Below are 15939 nucleotides of genomic sequence, written 5' to 3' on the forward strand. Positions count from 1 at the left end.
TTATCCAACCCCTGAAAATCCTCCTCTCCATATCCCTCCAAGACTCTCTCGTTATCGGACTGAAACTCAACATCCTCTCCATATTTCTCTGCAGGTCGCGGCCCGGTGGTGGTCGTCGTGGGTGGAGGCCTGGTGGTGGTGGTCTGTCGTGAGAGAGAGAGAGAGAGAGAGAGAGCGAAGGAGGCGACGGCTCAGAGGAGAGAGAGGCAGTGTGAGGTTCTATTTAAAGCCTGCAAAAAAAACCTGACTCGCCCAGGCGCCCAGACCCGCCTAAGCCGATTTTTCGAAGACAGTTTTTGACAATAAACTAAAACTCAGTTTTTTGGTATACAAATAGTATAGCTGCCCGGCTATACTTGGTTTTATTGATGTTTCAAAAAAAATAGTATAGCCGCACGGCTATACCTATTTCGACACGTGGCCTTCTATCCGCTAGGATGGTTTCTTTTTTTAAAAAATAGTATAGCCGGACGGCTATACTCGGTTTTTCCTTTTTTTGCTTTTAAAAACAGTATAGCCGTTCGGCTATACTCTTTATTCGGTTTTATTCCAAAAATAGTATAGCCGACCGGCTGTACTTGTTTTGACACGTAGGCTCTTTAAAGATGGGCGGCCCCTTTTTAAAAAAAAAATATAGTATAGCCGTGCGGCTATACGTATGTTGATACGTGGCCCCTCTTCGATATGCGGTGGGCTCCTTGCTGCTGGACGGGACCTTTTTTTCTTTTAAAAAAAGTATAGCCGCGCGGCTATACGCGTGTTTTTTATAAATAGTATAGCCGCCTGGCTCTACCGGTTTTTCTGTTTTTTTTTAAAAATAGTATAGCGTCTCGGCTATAAGCATTTTGACACGTTTCGCTATGCAGGTCCTTTTTGTATATGTAAATAGTATAGCCGTCCGGCGATACTCTGCGTTATTCTGATTTTTTTAAAATAGTATAGCCGGGCGGCCATACTTATTTTGACACATGGCACCTAATCACTAGGTGGTCATCGCTTTTTTATTTAAAAATAGTATAGCCGCTCGGCTATACGCAGATGATTCTAAAAAATAGTATAGGCACCCGGGATTCTGGGATCACTGATTGGCTTCAGGCAGGTGTGCCTCCAAAAACGATTGCATTTTGCACCAGCCAGTGGAATGGCAGTACCACCGGATGGATCAGCGGGTTACAACCTAATCAAGGCATATATAGCTGAGAATGGTGCACCAACTGTGTTTAATTCTACACTTGTTATGGACTATTCCTATACTGGGAAGACTTGGATTGGTTATGATGATAGGCAGAGTATCACTACCAAAGTTTTGTATGCTAAGCGAAAAGGACTACTGGGATCCATGTCCATGTCAATTGGACTCTTTCAGATGCAGGTATGTATTCAACTAAGCATTTAAAAGCTTCCCAATCATGTTTTTCATCATTATTAATTGTACTGATGATGCCTAATGTGTGTTAAATTTGTTTGCAGCTTCATGCGCATGGGGAGCATAGGGCCACTACTTTTCCTACCAGAAGATGATGTGATTTGCTTTCTCCACAATCAGACCAAATGCTGATGCTAATTAGGCAGAAAGAAGACATTTCATTCATTTGGTATTCAGCCAAATCAGGCCAGTTACCTATTGTTCTCCATCAACAAACATATTAATGATAAAGTTGTAATCCCATTCGCATTTGTTTTTCTTTCTTCTTTTCCTTTTTTATGATAACGAGTAGTGGAAAATAGCAGAACATGGCTGAAAAATATCCTCGTGTGATGAGAAAATGATTTGAGATAGATCAACAATTACTTGAATGAGTTGGTTTTGCACTTGCATCAACTAGGTTGATATAATTCTGATTCTGAGCCCAAGATAGTTTGTTTAATTTAATATTTGATTTTGAATTTCCGGTGAAAACACGGCTAGGCTAGCGACATGCATTTTTTAAGTTGGAATCGAAGTCTACATGACATTAATGGAAGAATAAACAGAAATTGGAAATCTTATTGTTTATCTGGTCGATTAGTCTTATTGCAAGTAACAGCTCTATCTGGATACAGAGCGTGGGCTTATTTTATGTAATTAACCAACCCTAAAACGTAGATGTATCATATCAGCAGTAACTGTAATCTTTGTGCTCATCCCCATGTGCTTGAAGCTGCAAGAAGGAAAAACAAAAAAAATCATATAGTTAAATCAATCAACAGTAATTAGTGCCACTAAACAAATAGTTATCGTCTTGTTCAGCCAAAAACTACACAACCACATATTGTATTATTGAATTTAGAAGAATTAAATTCATATATATTATGCAAATTACTGGTGTTGTTACTAACCTGTTTGAGAAAGAGCCCAATTACTGTTGTCAGCACCAACATGCCACGCAAAGTAACCAAGAAGCCCTTTTGTTACCTTGGCATATGAAACCTTTGCAGAGATGCTCTGCGTATCATCATAACCAATCCATGTTGTTCCTGAGTAGCAATAGTTTGTAACAACCGTGGCATTGTACACTGTTTGTGCCCCATTCTGGCTTATGAAATTTCTTATTTGGTTGTAGCCTTGATCCCCGTATTGCCCTATAGCCGATCCATTAGCAGGAGCATAAAGGCCATGGTTATTCGCGTTCAATAAACGCCATGCGTAGCCATAAAAGGGAAGGCCTAGCACTATCTTTTTGGCAGCCAAACCTGCTTGAATCCAGGATGTGATACCAGCATTCCCGCTAACCTGACTGTTGTACAATGCTGCAGGTGGTCCGGTGTTGTTTGGGGACCAACCAGGGCCGTAGAAGTCATAAGCCATGACATTGATCCAGTCTAAACTGTTTGATATGGCCTGGAAGGGGTAATTTATGGTGTAGTAATCTGCAGAGCGAAAGACAGCGGCGGCTAAAAGCAAAGCAGTCTTGCCAGAGGCCTTGGACTCATTGGCCACGGCAGCTCGCCACTCGGTGAGAAGGCTGCCCAAGTTGGTCATCTCAGTGGTGGAGGATGGATATTCCCAGTCGAGGTCCAGGCCGTGGAAGTTGTAAGACCTTGCTAACGTGATGGAGGAGTTAATGAATGATTTGCGCCGGCTGGCTTGGCTGGCCATTGCCGCAAAGGTTGCTGGATTAGCATTTCCTCCGCCAATGGATAAGAGGGTTTTCACTGCAGGGTTGTTTTTTTGTACTGTTTGTGTGAAGCTTGAGAAGGGGGCTGAGTTTGAGGAAGAAACGGTGACTTGGTAAGTGTCGGAATTAAGATCAGCAAATGCGCAAAATAGATGAGTGAAAAGGCTGGAATTTATGCTGGAGGCTGGGAAGCCACTGTCAGGAAACCAGTAAGCGCCCTTAACCACAGTTTGGCCGGTTGAGAAGCTGAGTTGGGCAAGGAAAATGAGACCCGAAAGAAGGATCAATGGAAGTGTTAACTTGGAAGACATTGCAGCAAATGGATGAAAGAGGAAATGGTTCTTGCTTGCTGATTGTTATGACGATCTTTTATGTGTATATATACACACAACACAACACAAGATGATGCAAAGTTGCGTGTAAAATTATATATTGGACTTTGGACTTTGGACTTTGGACTTTGGAGAAAGAAAGTTGCATTAAGAGACTTTTGTGCGGTGCTATTGGCGTAGATTGCCAAACATATCAAGTTCTTGAGTTTTGACTAATTTTTGCCGATTGGTAATGACGTATGTAGTGTATAAACATCAAATACATTGGTAAGAAACTGATTCTTATCCACAATGTGAACATCTTTATTCATCCAAAAGTAGGAGTTAGAGGGATCTTAACTTATAAGATATAGTTGACATCTCCTAAGTTGCTATTTATAACCCTTATAAATTATAATGGCCTACTTGAAAGATTGGACTTTAGACTGGCATCCCTTCTGGTTAGGGAGGTCCAAAACCCAAATGTTGTAGTCCATGGTGCTATTATGTACACATTTGCTTCTTCTGCAAGGGGTTATAATTCAAGTGATTAGGATGTACCCCTTCTCCATTCAAAGTTCTACGTTCCTTCTTCAATATTACTTGTATTAAAAAAATTAAAATTAAAATTAAATAATTGCTTTTTCTTTTGTGTTTCTTTAAACATGTGAAAGTCCACCCCAAAAAAAAAAAGCACGTGAAGTACATGATAACGTGCACGTGCAGTATGTGCTCCTAATCGGTTGGACCCACAAATAAATCCAACGGTTCCAAAAGATTGCCGCTGCCACGTGAACGATCGATCTCACGGATTCAACAATTAAGTTGACGTTGGTACACGCGGGAGAGATAGCGAGACTAGACTCTAGAGAGGTAATGCTAAGCACGTTGGTACACGCTCCCACCGTGTGTTCTCCCTCCGGTTCGCCTCCCAACCCTTTGTCCAAGCACATCGCCACACGCGCCTCCATGGCCACCGCCTCAGCTCGTAGCTCAGCTCGAATAGCAATTGTCGGCGACGTCGTAAGGCTCTCTCTTTCTTTCTGTATGTGTGTGGATTTTTGAAACCGTGCCCTGGCCTGCTGATTCTTTTTATAGACAAATTCGTTTTGTTTGCTTCTCAAATTTCACCTTTTTATTATTATTTTGGCTTCTGAAGCATGATCAGTGGAATCTAGAAGAAGATACGAAGGCACTTGAACTGCTGCAGGTGTGCATTTCCCTCTATATTTTCTTCTACTGTAAAAGATATAATCTTTAGTTATTTGGGAGATAAATATATAGAGTAAATTTCGTGGTTAACTTTAGAAGGAGTTTGATTTTGATTTGCCTTGGCTTGGCTAAGGCTGTGCTGGAGTTATGTTTAGCTAAGCTTTTTAAGATGTATTAGCATTTGTTTGGCCAAGCTCGAGTTTGAGCTGAAATTTGAGGTTTCAGAGTCTTTTTACAAGTAGAAACTTTGAACTAAAATTGGACAGGATTTGTAGGTATTGAAAGTTTGTAGTTTGGGGCACTATTATACACGCCCGTCTGCAATCACGAGCAGCACTTGTTTGAATGCTTGAAATATAAGTTCTTTTTTGTTATTGATTTTGTGTTTCTTGTTGTAGTTATACACTTTTTTTTTTTACGTTTTTATCAAAAAGTTGTATTTCCTACAAAGAAATCTAATATGAGTTTATAACTTTATTGAACTGCAGCCCGATTTGGTTCTTTTTACAGGCAGGTTCCATTCTCCCTGACTATTCATCTACCTATTGTTTTTCGGTGCTTCTCACTTTCGATTTTCAGCTCCTTCACTTTCTTTTGTTTCCGCATTGGTTACTAAGCTACTTTAGCATATACAAAAGAGATCTCGGTTCATGGTTGACATCGCACCGGCACACACCACATTTGTCATTTGCATGTTTGATAAATTCATGACATGCCCTTAAGTGTTGTAAAGGTTAAGATAAATAAGTTATCAGAAAAAAACTAAATCAAATTTAGACACTTAGCCATCTGTGATCTAAATTGATTTCTTGTTTCTGCATTAGCGTAGTCGGTTATTTGTTTTATGTAAACCTATAGTTGGTCTGTTTTTGTTCAGGTGATTTTGGTGAAGAGAACGTTGAACTCGTTCAGAGCGTTGCAAAGCTCGGATTTGCTAAAGCAGTTATTCTGGGAAACCATGATGCCTGGCATACAAAACAGTTTTCTGGAAAGTAAGTTCTGGATAGTGTTTCCATATGTTTGAATAGTCTTTAATTCTTAATTCATGTAGTCACACAGCCTAGTATAGTCAAGCATGTAACTATTAATATGGTGAGTTTAGAGTGTACCTCAACTGATCTATCTATCCCTTCACTCCCGCCCCACCCCTATTCTGTCTGCCTCTGCATCATCAAGAATGTTGATGTAATTCTAATTCCGAGTTTATGATAATCTGGTTAATTTGATATTTTAATTTTGAATATCAGGAAAAAAGATGGCGTTCAACTTCAGCTAGAATGGTGAGCTTGTCTTATCTTCATGATTGTCAAACATTCTGAAATTACCATTTGTGTTACATCTTTTTTTATCAGTTATTACTTGTCATTCACATTAAAAGATAGTATTTTTCCTGTTATACTACATTTATATCAATTCAATGAATTCGCAGTTGCATACAGATGTCATGGTTGCCAATGAAATATTTTATTGTTTTAATTGTTTTTCCTTGTTTTGCAATGCGTTGAAAATGTTAGAGTGCAGAATGTATCCGACACAAGTTTTTCAATCATGCTCTTTATGATTTTCCTTTTAAAAACCAAATTCCCCAGAATTTGAGGATTCTTTTGCATACGCTAATGCCAACTATAGTATTCCAGTCCTTTTCATAGATTGGTGAAGATTGTGTCATATTGATTGGCTTTCAAAGTTAATTTCCAACTGCTTCCAGGGAACCAAAAGAAGCTCAAATTTGGTCAGAGGAGAGATTTTAGTTTGACATGAGATGATATCGCTAGTAAACCAGGCTGAAATGGACATTAATGAACAAAATCAGGTCAAACAGTTCCAACAGTCCTAAATGATGGAACGTTGGGTGACCGAATTATTTACATTTGGAAGGCCACATGTTATTCTTACGTTGTTGCAGCTGCAAGTTAATTGTGTTGTTAAGTGATAATACTTGTAATGCTCAGTCTTGGCGAGGAGCATGTAGCTTATCGGCGTTTGGACTTTCCTTTGGTAAAACTGAGCGTTGTTGGTGGGCGACCGTTTTCTTGTGGGGGACAGCAGTTGTTTCGGGCAAAGCTTCTGTCTGCGAGGTGTGTAATGGTTTTAGCAGCTGTTGATTAAACATGAAACTAGAGTTTTATCAATTTTCTTGGCCTCTTATCCAAAAATTGTAACCATTTTTCATGATACTATGTATGGGTCACATATATGATGGAAAATTCATCAGAAAAACATTGTGTTCTCCTCAATGATGGCCTAAATTATGTGTTGAAACAACCTTTTAGGTATGGGGTCCAAGACATGGATGGAAGTGCTAAGAGAATATGCAAAGCAGCTTTGGGTGCTCCAGAGGACCATTTAGTCATACTTCTTGCACATAATGGCCCCACAGGTTTATCAGTCTGCTCTGCTGAAATAAATCGTAATCTGGCATTTTAGGGAAATTTTGTTACTTCATGTAAATGCAAATTTCTGAGTTCACTATTTGTGCAGGTCTTGGTTCTAACTCGGATGACATATGCGGAAAAGATTGGGTGTATGGAGGCGGAGACCATGGTGACCCAGGTAATAATTAAGCTATTGACTCTACATTGGTGTGCATCTCTACGTTTAGGTTGCCAACCCCATAAAGGCATGATCCGAACTTCTTCAGTGAATCACTGAAAGGGTTTGTGTTATTTTTGTAAACTTAGTTTTACACGTTAAATTGATGTCACTTCCTACTGGGTCTTTTGGGTTGCTGCATGTGACTGGTGACTCGACGAATCTAAGAGTCTGGTTATGGAAAGGAGGCGAGTTACGTCCTTCGTGTGATTTGTTCATCTATATTAAGATGTAATAACATGAACACTTGTTCTTCTGGTGCAGATCTAGCACAAGCTCTGTCCCTCTTAAAAGAGACGGGAAAAATCTGTGGCCCATTGGTAGTGTTTGGTCACATGCATAAACAGCTAGCAGATGGAAATGGTCTTCGGAAAATGATAGTGGTTGGAGCTGACAACACTATATACCTGAATGGGGCCATTGTTCCGAGGGTTAAGAGACTAAATGATGAATTCGTGAATAAAGAACCCCATCTTTCAACACCAGAGTCCTGTGGCACCATCCGTGCCTTCACTATAGTGGAGATTGTGGACGGAGCAGTAGATAAAATTGTTGAAAGTTGGGTTTCAGTTGTCGGCGATAGGATCACATTGGAAGAGGAGCACATGTTATTCAACAGCGCCCATTAGATTTCTCTGGTTTTGATTTTAGTATTATCCATATTTGTATGTATGGAAGTAGGTTATCTGTCCACAATGTCCTGAGTTAAAGGAAAATAGTTGTTTAACACTGTTGGATGTATATGCTATTAGGTTTCCAAACAAAACAAATCAAGTTTGTATGAACATGAAACTCATTTCTATAAAATCTTACTTATGTCTCAATTTCATTAAAAATAATCAAAGCAAGCACAAGCACAGGAGCATTGGCATTCTATTGCTATTTAGTTTGCCAAACTTGATCAAATTCAATGTTGGATGATGTTGGTTGGCGCTCAATGACCTTTTCAGTCTGAGAGTTCCTCAACGTGCCAAAACTAGTTGTTCTTCCCAATGCAAGTAATGAAAAACTGACCTGTATGGATTTTACCTTTTGTGGACCCCTTGTGTTATAATTTCAGTAGATTATTGAGGGAGGCAAGGCAAATGTATGATGTGGTTGGTAAAGAATCTCAAGCCGTGCCTTTTGGTTGCCTGAGATAACCAATTTTTCGCTGATTTGATGGCCACCATTAGCAAAGGAACCTTTTGTTTCCCCTTTGATCTGTTAATCAAACTTAATTAACTTGAAAACTGATCAACCATTTCATAAATTTCCTCAATTTTGCAATTATTTCAAGCAAGTGATGGCACAGAACACAAATGATGCTCTTTCTTCTTTATTTTTTTCGTTTGTTTTCTTATCAACATCTTATTATTGCATTTCTCCCTTTTCCCTTTGCTTAGTGCACATTTTCCAAGCAATCTTTGCTTTATTGACCCAAATTTCTTTTCCTTGGTTAGTGCACAGAATTAAGACTTACCCTAAACCTTTGGCTGTACTATTCACTTTACTTATTGACTGTTATTGGTCCAAAATCACTCAATTACTCATAATTTGTCAACTTCAGTCCTAATCATAGTCAACTAACCATAGGGATTAACTTCAATGAGATGATAATTATCAAATTTGTAAAAGGAGGCCATATTATTGCGATATATAAATACATCTTTCAGTTCATTGATTTGGTCCCCCAAGCTTAAAGCACAAGGTCCCCTACTCTACTGCTAAAGGCCAGTCAACTCATTTCTTGATGACATCCCCCAGCTGGGCCATTTCAATTCAAAGAAACTATTATCATTGTGCAGAGCAGGACCCAGCAAAAAATAAGAAATACATTTATCTCATCTCAAACTCACAATTAAGTTATTAACCATTAATTTTTTTCTCTAAATGCTTTTAAAAATTCTGAAATTTCTATGTTTGATCTAAAGGTTTTTACTTTTTTTTTTTTTTTTTTGTTTATCTGGAAATACACAGAAGTAGCTATTATTGGACCTACTCCATAATCACCTAAAGCAAGTTTGCCCTGTGAATTGAAAATGGGAAAATTCCCCCTGACTAGTTTGCCTTGTACCAATCATTAGATTATAATAATTTCAAGAGTCAGTAATAACAACTACAATCCTAGCTGAATACACCCCTAAATCCCAAAATTTCCCAACTTTCCACTTGTGATCTTCCCCTGTTTAGGCAAATCAATTTAGACCCCAAAAAAAAAAAAAAGGCTTAACCAAACTGTGAACTGATTTTCTTTTAGATTTATAATAAAATGACAGATGTAACATATGCTCCTTTTTATATAATAATACACAGAAAAAATTTAGTTGCAAATTTGCAATGGGAATAACACCATTTTGATATTTCCGATCAATAATTCTATGTTACATAGAAATATTATTATATGTGTCATAACGTTATTAGTCGAGAATAACAAAAGAATGTTATTTCCGTTTCATAAAAGTCTTCCTCGATTCTGCATATATAGGTTATAATTCTAGGAACATAATTGATTTTGGATCTAAAACTAATAATAAGTGAGGAAAATGGGGGTTAAGTGGGTAATTTGGGTCAAAGCTTGTGGGGCGGGGCAGTTGTGAATTGACTGAATAAGAGAAAGGCAAACCAACCCAAGTGTCATATATTTTTTTGGCAAAACATTGGCTCAACAAAGCAAGCAAAATGAGGAATGTCAGACTCTGACATTTCTGCTCAACTTCTCCCTTTCTTCGAAGATCCTCGACAGTCTTTGACCGAATCTCGCCCGTCCATCCGTCCACTTCCTTGTGATCTTCCCCTTCCCTTGTTATTTCTCGAAGAAAAAACGTTTTTCTTTAATTATAAAATACATAAATACATAACCAATTTTTGGTCGAATAAATACATAATTAACCACGGTTTATATATCATGTATATAGAGATTTTGTTTTACCAAATAATTTAACATGAAACATTACTGACCTAAGTCATAAATATTTTTGCTTTTATTTAGGATTTATGGTTAATTCAGATGTGTTAATTTAATATATATTTTTCCTTACGTAAACAGTGATTATGAATAATCTAGTTTTGCAGCTGAAGGGTGAATAACTGAAAGTCATGAATTAATGATAATTATTTAATTTAATTATGTGAAAGTAGTGAATTCAACCGTCTTTATCAGTTTTTGAATTCAACCAATTTTCATTGATGTCCACAATTTATGTTGAGGGGCAAATATGACATTTGATATCTAGTTTTCCTGTCGAGAAGTTGTAACTTGTACATAACACATACATACGAATCACATCATCAACCAACCTCTTGTTTCTTGTTATTTACAAAATAACAACATACCTTTAAGTTATTCCCTTAGAGATAATAAAACTAAACTAAATTAAAGTATATACTTACAATAATAATAATCCTAATCATGATTCAAATTATTATTAATTATTAATTATTAATTATAATACGAGAGAGAGAGAGAGAGAGAGAGAGAGAGAGAGAGAGAGAGAGAAGAAGAAGAGAATACACGAGACAAGAGGAGATACAATAATAAGATGAAATGTGCGGATTCTGTGTTGAGATTCTCAGAGTGTTTCATCTTTGTTCCTCTCCAACAACATCATTTCCAGCTCACCCGCTTAGATCGGATCTATTTTCTGCCACCCCCCCCTGCCCTCCTCTTTCACCTTTAATTTCATCTGACGCCACCTGCTTTGCCTTTCCATCATCCCCAGTAAAAAAATTCACACAAACCAAAACCCCCACCCCACCCCTCAAAAAATTAAACACCAAAAAGAAACAAGGGAAACCCCATTATTGGTTTTGGCTTTTAATTTCATAATGAACAACAACAACACAACCAAGCTCAGATAAAAAGGATTAAAAAAACTCAACCCCCCCACCATTTTAGCCTGAGCTCTGTTTCATGCCTGAACCACATATCCCAATTGGTGATCTGTGTTAATGGGCAATGTAACGTCGGGTGTGGCTGCAAAGTTTGCATTTTTCCCTCCAGACCCACCCACCTATGATGTGCACAAAGACGACGGTGGTAAGCTTGTGTTCTCGGGAGTTACAGCTGACAAGAACATGGAAGTGCATTTGCTTGATACAAAAGCAGGGAACAAGATCGTTGCCACGTTTTGGAAGCACCCTTTTGCCAGGTTCACGCTTCTCTACTCGCATGGTAATGCTGCTGACTTGGGTCAGATGCACGAGCTCTTCATTGAGCTCAGGGCTCACCTGCGTGTCAATATTATGAGGTATTAATTATATTCTATTTCTCCTTCATTTTTCCCTTTTTTTTTCCTTCTTCTTCTTGTGTTGCTTTGCTTTTTGCTTGTTTTGGAAATCTATTCTGGATTTTGATGGGTCGGCTTGGTTTTTTATTAATCTGAAATGGGCCTTTTGGTTTTGGCCAATCTGTCATTTGCAAGGTAGTTTCTCCTTTTTTTGCTTACAAAAAAATATTGATTGAACACCCCTCATACAGTATCTTGAATTTGTTATTGGTTCCAAATTTTCAGTTTATTGATTATTTTCCTCGTTTTGTTTGGATTGATTTCTGAATTTGGATGAAATATGAACGGTCATGTGCTTGTTTCATTTGTTTCTCTGCATATCCGGGGATCATTTCAGCTTTTAAAGTTTGATTAATGGCAGGCTTAAAGCTGCCGGCATCATAATCTTTTCATGTTCGTTCCGTTTGGCGTGAGCCTGACTCCTTCAAAAAGAGACCAAACAGAAAATTATCTGTAATCCTAGTATTCTATTTGAAATTTCAACATGGGTTTTTCTGGTAAACAATGGAGGCGAGTACAAACTCATAGATACTTGTTTAAGCTTTAAATTTTTGATTGGTCATGGAGCTTTAAATTTTTAATTTCATTTTTTGGTGGGGTTTGGGAGTTGGAATGGATGCATAGGATGAGAATGTTACTGTGCCAGCATTTATTACGTACTTGAGAGTACATTATTTATTTATTATTTGTAAAATATGGTCAAGCAGCCAATGAGAATCTTTGAATGTAACATTTAAAAAAAAAGAGAAAAAAAGTCAGGAACTTTGAATGTAACACGCAGGCAGCTGATATGCTATGAGTTTTCTGATGCTCTGTGCTGCAGTAGTTATGAACCCTCCCGTATTATTTACGTCAGATATTTTTCTTTGTGGCAGCTATGACTATTCAGGATATGGAGCATCAGCTGGTAAGGTAAGTGTTAAGTAATCTATGAAGTTGGTTTGCACTAAAAGTTTCTCTTTGATTTGAAAGTTTAGTGCAGGCTCTGAAATATGACATTACAGAACTATAGGATTTATTTTATTTAAAATCTCAAATTTACATCCGTTTGTCAATCTATTGACCTGCATTGAATTGCAAACTCTATGACTGAAAAGTGTTAATGTTGGTAAATTTTTAGCCATCTGAGTTCAACACATATTATGACATAGAAGCTGTGTACGATTGTTTAAAGAACGACTACGAAATAAGACAAGAGGATTTGATACTGTATGGCCAATCTGTTGGAAGCGGACCAACACTGCACTTGGGTTCTCGCTTACAGAAACTGAGAGCCGTTGTTCTTCATAGTGCCATCCTGTCAGGCATACGAGTCTTGTATCCCGTCAAGTTGACGTTTTGGTTTGACATTTTCAAAGTAAGCTCTTCTTTGAATCTCTTATTCTGTTACAGAGCTCAGTTTATTGAACTTGTACTGAAAATCCCTCTGCAATATTTTCAGAATATAGACAAAATACGGCACGTCAACTGTACGGTTTTAGTTATACATGTAAGTAGTTATTCCCTTCACTTATTTTGTTTGAGTACCATTCTTTTAGAATTCAATGTATTTGTGTTGTGGTTCTATTGTTTTCTCCTCCCTCCTCACCTTTTTCTCAACTTCTGTTTGATGAAAAACATTAAAGAGTCGTAACTTAAGAATGAAAAGCTATTTTGTTATCAACTAAACTGAACAACATTTTTCTTTGGATTTGAATAAGTAAGTTTCATCTGTCCAAAAAGAAAGGAAGAAAGGAAGAAAAAATAAATAAATACTAGAGCTGGCTTAATTCATATGCTTTTGTTGCTTGTTTCCTCAACCAGACTAATGTCAGTTGCCATTTGGAAAGGACTGGTAAAAGATTCTTTTCTGGTAGTTCATAAAGAGGCCAGGAAGCCTGGAATTGATCCTACATGTGAAGTTTCCTTGTTAAATAATGGAAATTTGGATACAAAATAGTAAACTCCTACAGGAACTACCAAATATTACAATTATACGTATTTCACATTAATGGATACTTTTATAAAATGATTTTAAGAAGTGAAAAACTTATCAAAAACATTGTCATAGAGAAAGTAGATTTTATATCAGTATCAAGAACCTGTTGTGATTAGTGAAAGGAAAAATTACAGTTAGACACCTCCTTTGGATTTAATTCCTAACAAAAGGCTGTAACTTTAACAATTACAACAATTAATATGTGTAATCCTAAACATGCAATTGAAAGATCTTACACTTGTGGTTTTATTCAGATTCCCTTTGTTCTCGTATGAATGGTTGCTTCTGATTTGATTGATCGATATGCTGCCATTGGTGATGCATGTTTAAACGGACTATTTTGCAGGGAACAGATGATGAAATTGTTGATTGGTCCCATGGAAAGCGTTTATGGGAACTTTCCAAGGAAAAGTATGATCCCTTATGGGTCAAGGGTGGAGGCCACTGCAATCTCGAAACATATCCCGAGTACATTAAGCACTTACGCAAATTCATAAATGCAATGGAGAAACTTTCGCTCGCTAAACAAACGAAGAAACAACTCACTTCTAACCTAAGTATCACAGAAGTAAAACACAACAAGTGCTTGAGATTTGGAAAAAAATAGCTGGTTTTCTTGATATCAGTTGAGAAGTAGCGAATGGAAACAGATAGTTCCACTGCATTGTCACCCCGTCTACACGAATAGCTATGATTGCTTTGGCAGCAACGTAGCTATCCAGCCTGGTATTTTTCTTGGTAGAGGAACAGATAGGAGGAATCATACCTAGAATGTTTGATCCAGATCTAGTTCAGTTCAGATGACCATTTTTTGAGATGGGGAATGAACTTACATGTACAATTTCTAGAGGTTTGGTTCCTGATCTGGGGTTTCTTGTACAATTTAAAAAACTGAGCTCTATCTCTATGTAAAGAGACTATCATCAATTTCAGTTGAGAAAATACATGGGTTGCTTTGATTTACAATCCAAATCATCTGTTTTTTAAGTCTACATTCATAGATCATTCTTGTAAAAAATTACACAAATTGGAAACCGTTTCGACATCTAATTGTATCCTACAAAATAAATGAACATGGTGCTTCAAGAAAGTATTAAAATTTCAATAATTAAATTGAGTAGTCAAATGATATCAGATTCAAGTTATTTTTTTGTAGAGATGATCTTTAAATGAATATCTATAAAATAGATGGTTTGAATTAGTAAAATACAATATGAAATGGGTCATACAAGAGTGTCCCTCAATAGAAGCTCATTGTAATATATATATATATATATATATACATAGGGAGATTCTTCAATAAGTATTTTATGTTAAGGATTTGTAACATATTTCTAATATTGGCCATTGCATTCGTTAAATGTGTTGGTAGTTTTTTAAATGCAATCCAACGCCCAAAATTAAAAGTATATAACTAATTTTTAACTTAAATGCTTATTGGAGAATGTCCCTATACATATATAATTAGTTAGCTTTGATTTGACTTTTTCTCTTCAAAACAATTTTAATAAGCCTGCTGCATCAGTTGTTGTAGCATGTTTTATGCACTCAAGTACTAATAAGACATAAATAATTACTATTTAGACTTTGCTAAAGCTGAACCATGAAGGAAGGGTCAATCCAATAGTGGTAGCATATGGAAACTAGGAGAGGTGGAAGCATATATGTACTTTAAATGGCAGACCATATTAAAATAGCATGTTTCTCAAGTGGTTCTTGCATTGCACATCACTGATAAAAGAATTTGGGCTGCATTCTTAGAAAAAAAAATATATATATTTAAAAAATTAAAAAAGGTTGGTATCAAACAATTTGGCTATGTTCATGACCTCTTGTTCTTTTTTTTAGTCTCGAATTGGTTAATCGCTTTAAATTTAGTACATCGCATTGCATTTACATGTAGTCGCAGTTGTTGCAGCAGCTGCATTCTACTGAGATTGAACAAATGTTTGAAATGAATCAATTCCACATTATGAGGTTATTCATTTAGTCATTATTGTTATTATTATTAATATAACGAATACTCATTACTACTGATTGCTAATTTCTGAGTGAATGATATGATAGCCTTTTCCCAATTTAAACCCTAAATAAATAAAGTCAATGGGAAATTGAATAAATCCACTCCTTGAGCTCAGCTGCTCTGAGGTCACGTGACCTTTAACGCCAGAGGCCCGTAACCATCAAATCAACCATGTGAGCAGCGGAGCCCACATGAGCTTATGTAATTTTGATTCCTAATTTATTTATTCATGTACTCTCTCTCTCTCTCTCTCTCATATCCTGGGACCGACGTGTCGTATCTCGTGAAGGCTGCATTTCTTTCTGGTTCTGGTCTTCAGGGGTCCCTGGAATCTAAACCGGGTCCCACCGAGGACTCAGTCTCCCAATGAGAATCCGAAACGTGGCATCGTCCTAACACATACTGAGATGGCTTCGGTTGTGTGCTATTTTTTGGCACTTATTTAGATCAAAGTCTG

The 15939-nt window shown here is 37.1% G+C and overlaps 3 protein-coding genes across 3 annotated transcripts; 2 read left to right on the forward strand and 1 right to left on the reverse strand.

Annotated features, from left to right (window-relative positions):
* On the reverse strand, positions 1932–3457 carry LOC18771643 (chitotriosidase-1). Its single transcript, XM_007202018.2, has 2 exons — positions 2320–3457; positions 1932–2141 (listed from the first exon to the last, which is right to left on the reverse strand). Exons 1-2 carry the CDS (start codon positions 3407–3409, stop codon positions 2122–2124), a joined length of 1110 nt encoding a protein of 369 aa, XP_007202080.1. The 5' UTR covers positions 3410–3457; the 3' UTR covers positions 1932–2121.
* Positions 4267–8052, forward strand: LOC18769164. Its single transcript, XM_007202255.2, has 9 exons — positions 4267–4432; positions 4569–4619; positions 5110–5131; positions 5499–5613; positions 5869–5901; positions 6574–6699; positions 6895–7001; positions 7103–7174; positions 7478–8052. The coding sequence occupies exons 1-9, from the start codon at positions 4286–4288 to the stop codon at positions 7840–7842; spliced, it is 1038 nt and encodes a 345-aa protein (XP_007202317.1). The 5' UTR covers positions 4267–4285; the 3' UTR covers positions 7843–8052.
* Positions 10662–14422, forward strand: LOC18769391 (protein ABHD17C). Its single transcript, XM_007202333.2, has 5 exons — positions 10662–11442; positions 12357–12393; positions 12602–12838; positions 12923–12970; positions 13806–14422. The coding sequence occupies exons 1-5, from the start codon at positions 11144–11146 to the stop codon at positions 14064–14066; spliced, it is 882 nt and encodes a 293-aa protein (XP_007202395.1). The 5' UTR covers positions 10662–11143; the 3' UTR covers positions 14067–14422.

This window comes from Prunus persica, chromosome G7 (assembly GCF_000346465.2).
Source record: "Prunus persica cultivar Lovell chromosome G7, Prunus_persica_NCBIv2, whole genome shotgun sequence".
In the NCBI taxonomy this organism is placed as follows: Eukaryota; Viridiplantae; Streptophyta; class Magnoliopsida; order Rosales; family Rosaceae; genus Prunus; species Prunus persica.